At 33.3% G+C, this 11620-nt stretch overlaps 1 protein-coding gene and 1 long non-coding RNA gene across 5 annotated transcripts in view; one reads left to right on the plus strand and one right to left on the minus strand.

Annotated features, from left to right (window-relative positions):
* Positions 1–708: 708 nt before the first annotated feature.
* Positions 709–11620, plus strand: part of LOC108689739 (protein FAM13A) — a 40357-nt gene continuing 29445 nt past the window's right edge. Inside the window, exons 1-4 of one of the 2 annotated variants that reach the window (XM_018196658.1) lie at positions 709–888; positions 2847–2984; positions 3887–4268; positions 5106–5349. In XM_018196658.1, the coding sequence (XP_018052147.1) occupies positions 2880–2984; positions 3887–4268; positions 5106–5349 (731 nt within the window). In that variant the 5' untranslated portion in view covers positions 709–888; positions 2847–2879. Of the gene's footprint in view, positions 889–1528; positions 1780–2846; positions 2985–3886; positions 4269–5105; positions 5350–11620 lie in introns of those variants that run through there. The other variant, XM_018196657.1, reaches the window with a different exon arrangement.
* The window catches only part of LOC108689741, a 9287-nt gene continuing 4156 nt past the window's right edge, over positions 6490–11620 (minus strand). For 2 of the 3 annotated variants that reach the window (XR_001931845.1, XR_001931844.1), the window contains exons 3-5: positions 8806–8871; positions 7555–7681; positions 6490–7098 (exon numbers count right to left, since the gene is read on the minus strand). This is a non-coding gene — a long non-coding RNA (uncharacterized LOC108689741). The remainder of the gene's footprint in view (positions 7099–7554; positions 7682–8805; positions 8872–11620) is intronic. The other variant, XR_001931846.1, reaches the window with a different exon arrangement.

Consider the following 11620-nt stretch of genomic DNA (forward strand, 5'->3'; position numbering starts at 1 on the left):
AAAGGGATACAATGATGCTAAAGTATTTCTTCTTCAATTGTAGCGAACATAGAAAAATCTTTTTTGTATTTTCTGTTTTCAGAGCGCAGCGGGTGCAGTAAGCGCCCGAGCAGAAGGTACGTAGACCATGCCAGGGCCAGGGGCGGAGTGGTGACCTAGACCTCATCCCGGCTCCGACCCTCGATGCTTACGCTACGGCTGGTGTCGACTCATTTCCTGAAGCAGCCATAGGCAGTGCCCTTTGCCTTAGAGAAAGGGCTCGATGCGATGTGCCGTGATAGGGACATGAACCCAGAACTACTAGTCGAGTCGCACGATCTCCGCTCAACGGCGTTACCGTCGCCGTCACCGTCGTCGTAAAAAAAACGAAAAACTATACATACGGTCGTTCAAAATTTTCCACGCAAGAAGGACTTTTCTTCTTCTTCGACGGACCTTCTATCTCTCTCTTTCTCTCTCTCTCTCTCTCTCTCTCTCTCTCTCTCTCTGCTGCGAGAGTTTCGCATATATACATACATACATATACATCACACTCATCCCCACGAGTCGTTCCTTGCTCTTCCAACCACGAAAACGAACAAGAACGACTCCTCTTTCTCTTTATTTCGAGATAAATTAAAATTCCAACGTAACGGACCATTTTTAAGCGAGAAAGTGTTTACTCGCGTTCGGTACTCGGTACTCGCAGTATTCGACATAAATCCGTGATCCCAGTCGCCGGAACTGGCCGGATTGAAGGAATACGATCATAACCCGGAAGAGACGTTGTCAGTACATACTCACGGCGAACCCAGACGAAGGGAAGAAAGGAGGGAGGAGCAGGACGAGACAGCTGTCACGTTGAGCTCAGTGTACTTCAACCTGTGGAGGATCGCGAAAGAGTGCATTGTAAGTGTTTCTCTTTAATATTTTAACTTAGTTTACGATGTTTGATAAAAGCAATATGAATAATGAAATATATATTGTTATCTATAGTTAATTAATTCTTTTAATTATTATAGTTGATTATTAATCAGTGTACAAATCAATGAAGCAAATGTGATTTTAATGTCTTATTAAGTTGTCTTATTTTAAATTAATCAAATTAAATATACAAAATTTCTAATCTTATTTTTTATTGTTTTATCTATATACTAATTTATTTATGTAAATTAGTTATTACTAATTTATATACTAATTTATTTATTGATTGAGACATTAAAAAATTTGATTTTTATTTTAAATATGACATAAAATATTAAATATTAGTATTTTTTTTTTTTTTTTTATCAAACTCGAAAGATGTTTAATGATATATTTAAAATAATTAAAGTGATGATAGCTCAGTTTTATGTGTTTTACAAAAATATCTTTTTTTTTTATTAATTAATATATTTTTATAATGTCTCTATAGAAATAACAAAATATGATATTTCGTATCTTTATCAAAGAACTCTATATAGATGCATCTGTTTTCTGATGGCAAATATTCAAAATGTGTGGCGCGGTTAAAAACCGACACTACAGTAATTTTCCATTTTGCGTCACAAATTCGGTATGTAGGCGATTAATGGATTAAAAGCCGCACATTTATGTCGCGCACACGCAAGAGCCTCTATGCGTCTGCCTCTTCGGTTACGTAATCATGAAATTTTGGCACAATTTTGGTACATGAGTAATCTGTTTCACGTGAAATTTCCTCGTCTCAGTCGCGCGCGAGCATCATCAGCAATCATTAACCGTCTCGTAATCGCCCTTCGAAACTGCGCATCTTTCTCTCACGCAAAAAGGGATGACAAGGTAAATTGATCAACCGCGGTTATCGGTTATCGGTGCAACGGTCGGCGGGTTATTTTCAATAACATACTTTGTATCGCTGGAAATTTACGTCGCAGAAAAATTTATCTATTTAAGAAAAACCGGCAATTGTCAAGGACTTTCGATGAATAATTTCTTTAAATTTTGCAAATTGAAATATAATACGCCCCGAAAGAATCGCGTTATAAATACAACACTTTGCAATAATAATTAAAGCAAAGTAGAACATTCTAATTAAAGAGAATTATCAATTAAAGGAGGAGAATTATTAATTCTTTTTGACACAAGTATTATAAAGATATTATATTTAAAAAAAGAAAATACTAAGAATAATTAATAGATATGTATTTATTACGGAAATATTCATTACAAATATTCATTAATAGTTAATCATTTATTTTTTATGATAGTTATTGATAAAGGAATAAAAACGAGGAATAATAACATTTACGATTCATCGATCTATTTAAGTGGAGCTTTTCCTGTGTTATGAAATGCGCATTTCTCATCACGCGCTTATCGATCGCGCGCTTGCGAAAATATTGAAATTACCCCCACGATTGTTCCGCCAATGTCGATATACTGACGTTTCTGTGTTTCTTCAGTACGATCGTGTACGGCAGTTATCACGCATTAGATCGATAAAACATACTAATCTAAAAAAGGATCAGTAATTTTTTTCGTCATTTTTACAATCCACTTTTACTTCTGAAAAAGATTTGTATTTATTTTAATTTATATTCATTATCCTTCGATATGCAAACAATTGGTATTGAATTTTTCGATATTATATCATTCGAAATTTTCTATTAGTCCTCTCTAGCATGTAAAATATTCTTTATATGTTATGTATATATTTTATGTATGTAAAATCTTTGTATTTAGAAAGAGTTTTCTATTTGATATTTCTAACCTAATTCGACCACGAATATAAATCGCAATTGAAGACATAAGAATGAGAGTGAAAAATGAATCTTTAAGTGATCTCCGTTGTTTTATATGCCGTCGCATATTGTGCGACTTATAAGTTTGCCCGTCGCTTTTGTTAGTGCGGCAGCGGGTCGCGGTGTAGACAAAGTGGGATGAGACGCCCTCAGCAAGAACATCATCATCATCACCACCACCATCATCACCATCATCATGGATCCTCAACAAGCCCCACGTGTTCTCGTCAAACACACGATAAGGTAAGTGCTTTTCTTGGCATTTATATACTGCAATTTAACGATATTTAATGAGAAGTCAGAATTTTCCTTCCAATGTTTTTTTATAATTATTAGTCATTTTGATAAACATCCGATGCGCCCAGAAAATATTACAAGTGCATATGTATTTCAATATATGTATATATTTTGTGAAATTGTGTATTTCTTAATATGAATAATAATGACATAATTATTTTTTATTCGATAAACTTGCGTTTTTTTTTTCAGTCTTCAAGCTTTATCGTTTTATGTTTGTTATTTTAAAATGATTAGAAGAACTGCTGCGTAAAGTTTCTGTAGTGGTTACTGCAGTCTTAATAAATAAACAATGACGCAGAGCAGTTTCTATATTCGAGATACAGCTATAGAAACTTTCCGGTCCTTTTACTGCATTGAACAAGAATGCGGAATCTATATCTATTCGTTACTCCACTTTGTCGAGGTAGTCCTTTTCAACAGTTAGCGACCGTTCGTCGATTATATGCTTTCTCGTTCCCTGTCACTTTACTAATCATTTATTCGACCCGTATATAAATGTCTTGCGAATGTCGGAAATATGAATTATCGCTCGATCCTTGAGACGTAGAGAATGTAAAGTCCATGCAAAGTAGATGTAAAATGGCATTTGAATGAGTTAAGAAAAATATGAAGTAAATATAGAGACCAAAATGTACTCTATCAGAATTTTATAATTTTATATAGATATAGACTTTACCTAGAATGAAATTAATTGAATTGTAATGCGCAATGTTGTATTATATATAATTATTAAGTATTGTATAATTGTATATATGATATAAAATATAAATGACATTGTAATTAAATAATAATTATTTAATAAATGCGCAAGATCTAAGCGACCTATCAAACGTCGCTTGTTTCAGGACGAGTCTCGTCTCGCTCGTGTAAAGCGCGTCCTGGCGGGTTCGCTGTTGGGCCGCGGTGCTGGCTCCAGCAGGATCTTCGGCACCCGGCTGGAGCTGGTCGAGTCGTATCTCGACACAGGTGTACCGTACGTGGTGCACCGGTTATGCAGCTACATCGAGGTGCACGGCTTCCAGAGCGCGGCGGTGTTTCGTCTGTCTGGCGGCAGTCCTCGGCTTGCGGAGCGACTGAGGGCGGCCTTCGAGCGGCGGGGTGACGCCGATCTAGAGGCAGCCGGGTGCCCACCGACTGCCGCGACCCTTCTCCGTCAATATCTGAAGGAATTGCCGCAGCCGGTCGTACCATCCACCCTCGTCGGCAGACTGCTCAACATTCACACTCGTGAGAATCCATAATCCTACCAATTTCACAAAATAATTCAGGATCCGAGAACGAAGAACTCCATTGGCAATGAGACGTCTATTCCGGGATACCTCACGTACAAATGTGGTCTCAGTTTAAAAATTTTAATTACCATAGAATGTTTTAGTATTAAAGGGAAACTTTGCTGAACAAGCTTACCACTCTGATTGAATTTCGTCACTTTTGTGTGACGCTTGATAAAATCTATAATAACAATATCTGTTCAGTATTTTAAAAAATCTGGTCAGTATTTGTCTGTCGTCATTGATGCACTGAAAAAAAATCTTAATTTTAAAGCAATATTTTTTTGCTCGTATTAAAAAAAATTATTTTTTTGGATCAATGAAAATATCTTTAAAAATAAGATATACATAATTTTGATTTTTTAACTTAATTTTTGAATATAATCTTCTTAATATTTTTGAACAATTAATTTTAACTATTATTTATTCTGTATTCTTAGTTTGATTATTCTTCGAACTATTGTTTGTATAATTTTTTGATGTGCGTACTATCGACATTGTGCAACACAAGAATCGTATATCCAGAAAATTCCTTCGTACGGTCTTTTAACCGTTAATGAGCAGTTTTTGTTACTCACTTTGGTCCGATTGACTTATGTATGGAAGAACTTTCTCACTATTACCGCGATTTTGGATATCTGAAGGTCAGTCTCGTAGCGGAAATATGTAATATTGATTGCGATATTTAACGTAACAATCGATGTAATTTTATTAAATCTCTTATTTTTCACGCAACAAATCCTGCGGTCTGCCTTTTTTTAATTCTTTTTATTATTAAAATTATCTGTTACAGAGAACTTTGCGAACGATCACGACTCGTGGATCGCCTCGACGAAGGAGCTGCTGTCGACTCTACCATCCTCGCATTACCATCTGCTTGGCTACCTGACGATTTACCTTAGTCGCTATGAGGCACGACACGGACGCAGCGCCGGAGTCTGCGGTGTTTTTGCACCCGTCATTCTGCCTCACGTTCCGCCTGCGACTACCCTCCTGCGGGATATCCTCGCCGAGGCACCAGTGCTCTTTCCCGACTGGTGAGTGACATATGATGATTCTCTTAGCATAATGCCTCGGAAGTCTCACAAAATAACGTTCCTCACGCAAGGAACTTACGTGCTTCACCAGCAGCGGAAACGAGCGGTATGTCTATTCTGTCTCATGTATTTGCATTTCTTATTTTAGAATCATTAAGACTATGTACAATATATTCCGTAAAACGTGAAAAAGTAGCTCTCAAAGAGAAAATAATTTATGGTTGATTATAATTTATGTTACGCAATAATAAAAAAATGTCGAATATTTTGTATAAATCGAATTTTTAAAAAATATAAACGTCGGATCGAGTTTTACACTTTTTTTTTATAAAACATTATTTTCCTAATCTTTTGAAAGACTTGCCCAGTTTTGTATTGATGTAAAAGAAAATTTTGAGGAAATATTCGTAATTTTTGCATAAGAAAAGATTATATAAAATACAGTAAAGTTTATTTGCGTCAAATTGATAATTTTGCAAGCGTTCTTGAAATCGTCAAAAAACCTTGTTAGCACAAAATCACGACAAAGTGCGGCTAACTACATTCGCATACCTAACTTTATGGTCTGTTCATGCACCGTTGCACATGTTGATCAATATCCTTCGGTCGGTTTGCTCGTCTTTTTTGTGAATAAAATAAAGGGATTTATCAGCGTGAGATCTCACATGACTTTTTATTTACGCGATAAAAAGTGGAAAGATTAAATTATCACATTATAAAAAAAAAGTACAAGCGTATTATGTCAGAATATAACAATGAAATCAATCATACATTTCTCATTTAATAGATCAGAATTCATATTCCGATATTTGTTCGCTTGTAAAATAAATATTTTTAATTCTTTTTATTACCTCGAAATTCAAAAATGGAAATATTTGAATATTTATTACATGAAACATGATATAATTTTATTGAGCTTAATTACACATGTATTTATTCTGGTTCTGAGAATTTTTTTTAAATTCTTAATTTCAAGCATTTTTAACCCGAATTAAAAGGAATTTTAATGAGAAACAATGAAATAAAATTTGAAATAAATTTATTATAATAATTAATACGGAAATTTTAATTTAATTTATTACAAGTACATAGTACATGGAATATTCTACTTAGTTTTTTTAATATTTCATCGACGAGACTTGCCGCAATTTACGGTTACTCAACATTCCGAGCCGAATAAATCGATCAAAGTACAATGACTCTGTTTACTCATCTGAAAATCCGATCTGGTCGCCGCGTCGTGTATTAATCGTGCTGTGAATTACGCAAGAGCAACACATTTGAATGTGTGGATCCGCTGACGTTGCTGCAAGATAAATTATAAAGCACACTCTGCGGAAAGCACGGCGCAACCATGTCGAGTTTGTGCGCGTAACTCTCTTAACGTACATTTCGATTTTCTTGCCGCGCTGTCTGATATCGTTTCACGATATTGCTCACATTTCCAACGTTTATTCCCTTTAGCCCGCAGCTAAAGGATCTATATTATTTCGATAAACTGTTCCTCTCTTCGAAATCACAAACGAAGCAGAATTTCCGCGGACGTCTGCTTCTCGACAGTCGGTTATCTAATTGGACTCTTCTAGTTATACTCGAGAGACTCTCTCTCTCGACTAAGGGCCGACATCTAGATATTATTTTCTAACCCGGGGCATTCCGTTTGTTCCTTCACCACGATTACATCTCGATCGCTTGGACGTCTCAATGAAGAGATCAAGCGCACTTGTAATTTCTTGTTTTTTGTACATCCTCAGCAGACGCAGATTACATAAGAATGAAAGAGAAAAAAGATGCTTGCTATTAAACTGAAGTTCATACTTCAATGTATTTTTTATTTTTTAAGATATATTCTTTAAGGTTTACTGATTGGTGGTCGCTATAATCGTGACGTCACACACTACTAAATTTATTATGTTAAATTATATCCAATTTAAGTTATTTTTAATCATAGGTATCTATATTAATCTATGAATCGCCACTGTTTGTATTTAGTGATTATGTCGTTAATTTGATTAAAATAATAGGGTTAAACAATTTAAACTCAAGAAACTGTATTCAATTTGACTTAAATTTAGTTCACTATTTACTAATGCTACTAAAGTGCATAATATGGACGATGTTTACTTTGAAACTTATAGACTATAGGATTAAATTGATTTACATTTTGATGTAGATGGAAATTAAAAATAATAAAATGTTATTTACCTCGTATTTATGGAATTGCGTTACTATTGCTTCTTTGATATTTAACAGTGTAAACAAGAAATTACATGTTGAAGTTTCTCTTATGACATCACAATTCTTATATTCACGGCGGCTAGTCATCAGAAGCCTTAAGCGGAAACCAATTATGATTAGATTATATTGAGATAAGATAAATAAAAGAGAAATATGCAAATATATATATTAGATAAATAATTATCGCTCTGCGTCTTGTGGTGAATCTATAGATTCAATTCGATTCCTGCGCATGTAAGCGAAAAAACTCCGTATTTCTCGCGTGGATATGAAGGACTTCTCTCTCGAGTACTTCACGTACAAACAGTACGATTTCATCGCGTGCAAAAGCTACCGAATCACGCAAAAAGCATGTTAAGCAGCATCGATAATTCAGATCACGCGGAAAGCGGCACGAAATTGTAAAGCATTTATTTCTTGTGCATTTGGAATTATTATATTTATATAGAATTCCAACGCCTCTATTTTTTCTTCTTTATTATAACTGTTAACGATCTGTAAAACCTAACGATTTGGTGAAATAAAAATAAAAATAAAAATGGGTGTAAATAATATAATAAATGTAGACAATACATACATTTTTTAATATTTATCTTAACTGTGAATATTAAAACGACTAACGGTATAAATATTCCTTATTTAGATGAAACCTTTTTTTACTCAAACTTCGATACATACATATAAATATTCGATAAAAATAAAATATATATTATAAATGTTTTTAGTAGCTGAAAACTAGAGCGTACACTTTTTGCATTTAAAAAATAAATTTATATTTTATATTTAGCAAAAGCGAAAAGGAAAGTTTTAGTGCAGTCCAGTGCAGCAACAAAAAACAAACTTAAAGTTAGCTCGAGTTATTTTTACGCGTGTCTATTTTTTTTATTTCAAGCTCTTGCGAATTAGTTATTAAATAAGTGGAAATGTCACAGAAATGCATTAGCAAATTGCTGGCGTCGAATTATACAGACGTAAGTGGGAAACGCACTTGAGAATATTTGCGACCTTCTATGCGATTAATTTTGTCGTTACATATCTCATCGTCATTGAGACGTTTGAGACGTGATACAGAATTGCGATCCTTGGCCTTGTCGCACGTCATTGACGCGGGCGTACTTGAATGCATGTTCGATATATTTCTTTTCCTCCCACATAGCAATTTTTTAATGAATGTATCAGTTTCTTATTCGCATTAACTTTAATATAGTTTGCACTCACCTTTTTAATACATGCCTCGCTGCATTTCCTCAAAAAGAATTTTTATCTCGCAGTAATGAATCTCTGCTATTTACAATTTAAATATGTTTCAGAGTTCGACATTGAAAATTGATAGAAATATACGGTGTCTGTGAAGCACGGCATTTTTATTAATTTCCAAAAAATAATGATTGTTCCGGTAGCATTTTCTATTGTTCCATTGTTCTTGGATATCTATTAGCTCTCTATATGATAATATTGATTGTACTAATATTCTAAGTTAGAAATTATCGACTCTATGATTATATTAAGAAATTCATCGCTATGATTTATCTATAATTACTATCTGAAAAATCTGAAAAAAAATATTTTTATACAAATTTTTAGGTACAGAGCACTGAGCTTTTGTAATTTGATAATAATCTGATAATATATATTAAGTATTGAATTTTTTCTCTAACAACTGTATTTTTCTGCGTATTGAAAATATCGAGAACGACGTAAAATTACTTGTTGTTATTAATAAATTTCTACGCAAAAAAGTTCTTGATATAAAGGGATAGTGCACAATTTAATATTGACGGTTTAATATTGATAATACAATAGTATCAAAGCGTTTCGTAATTAGGTAATGTCAATTTTTTGACCGAACGCTTGTTCTTAATTCTAATTAATATTTTATCTCATTATTATTGATTACTTCAAAGATTTTCGTTTTGTTCGAGAATATAAGATGACAAAAGATAAAATAAAATAGGAGATATTAAATTATTGTAGATAAATAATCTAAATAAATTGAAAGTTAAATAGTATAATTATAGAGAGACTCTATAGATAATAATATAATAATATGCAGTAGCTACATGTAAAATATATGCAATATGTACGTTCTCATTGCACACGTTTTCTTTCTTTTATTTATAAAAGATTTTTATATTAACTAAGTAATTTGCAAGATTGATAATGATATTCAGCTCCTTGCGCTTAGCGACGCATTTAGAATCCTTTGTAGTTAGATGAAACTATAAGCGAGCGATTAATCTTAGCTCGTAAAATACTTAAATGTGTCGTGCGGTAGAAAAAAGATCGCTACGTTACTCACATGAACGACACGTAAAAAGGCACTAAAGCATGATAATAAATATTTTTAAGAGAGGACAGTGCTCTTTTTCTCAGTAAAAAAAAATTAACATCCAAGATTGATCGCGCTTCTCGAGACTATCACGCGAGATTGGCGAACTATACCGCGTGCTTCATCAGACACAATAGACTATGATAGGCATGTGAAACAATGTTGTAATCGTTCAAGGCATCGTTCTACAATCAATAAATCGTTAGTCTTACTAATGACAAGGAATTATTCAAATGACTGTAATTATATCGTCAATGAATATTAAACTTTCGTAGTATTTATTAATCTCACTTATGACTTAAAATTTTTAATTGTGTGTTCTTTTGTACTGGCACATGCTGGCATATTAAGAAAACGATAAATTAATGGATCAATTCTAAACAGAATTGCAATGTTCTCGTAAAGCCGCGTATACATCCAGCGAACGAATGCTAATGTTCGGATATTTGTGTTTGTGTTGTTGCAGTTTATTTTTTTTTTCTTAATTGTACCGAATACTAGTATTCAATTAGATTCGATGTTCATTGCATATAGCAATTAAACTTGTGTAACAAATAATAACATATACTTTTTGCGTTTGCTGTTAGTTCGCTAAGTGTATACACGGTTTAAGATTTGTAAGAACTTATAACTAGAATTGTAATTTGATGCGTATCGTAAGACGTACAATCATTTATCTACGATTTCTCATAAATCTTATAGGCTTTCTACAATAAGTCACCACTCATATCACTAATGATAAGTCAGAATTACAAGTAATAAATCTTAGGAAACTTACATCTAGAAAATCATATTAGATCGTTTTATCACAATATTTTAGTCAATCAGAAAGGTGGCAGTTCTCAGGACTAATAACAATAAATTATATGATTGTTCAGTCATAACGTAATCTAAGTTTTAAATTGTAAGAATTTGGCTATCTCCATGTAGTCACTTATTACTGGCTTGTTATTGCTTTATGACATATTGCAACTCATTTCTGACTTTTGATCTATTATTACCGTCTTATTGTAGAAAGCTCATTACACTAACAAGATGCTGTCTGTAAAAATATTGCATAAAGTTATAAGCATTCCAGTCTTTTTTTACAAGTCAGTTCTCTTACAAATCTTACGAGAATAAGTTACGAGTCTTATGATTTTGTTTAGAATTGACCTTATAAAACTATAAAGAATAGATTTTGGAGGAAAGCAATTTATAAATCTGCTTATTATATCGTACAAGCGTGGGTAGACGATAAACTATCGTCGTTGAATTTTATTATAGATTAAATCTGCCAATACACGACAGACGGAAATTAACGTCACGTTTAATCATTTTGCTATCCGATAAAGGAATTATAAAAAATACATAAATGATAAACGGATTAATTCACGCATGAAAGATTTGTTACATGTAGTTGCATGAATTATGCTACCGATAAATCCATAAGATTAAATCGAATAAATTGATTAAACAAGACATTGCAAGAGAGAGAACTTTTATGTCACTTATATTAACGATGATAAAATGAGGAGTGATATATTAATTATAGGTAAGTTGAATAAAAATTCTATCTTAAGTAGCCATTAGTTGTGACACTGCATCTCGCAATGGAAATAGCGATGATAAAGTGAACCTGCCAGCGAGCAGGTAAGTTGCCGAAGAGAGAGAGAGAGAGAGAGAGAGAGAGAGAGAGAGAGAGAGAGAGAGAGAGAGAGAGAG

This window comes from Atta colombica, unplaced genomic scaffold (genome assembly GCF_001594045.1).
Source record: "Atta colombica isolate Treedump-2 unplaced genomic scaffold, Acol1.0 scaffold275, whole genome shotgun sequence".
Classification (NCBI taxonomy): Eukaryota; Metazoa; Arthropoda; class Insecta; order Hymenoptera; family Formicidae; genus Atta; species Atta colombica.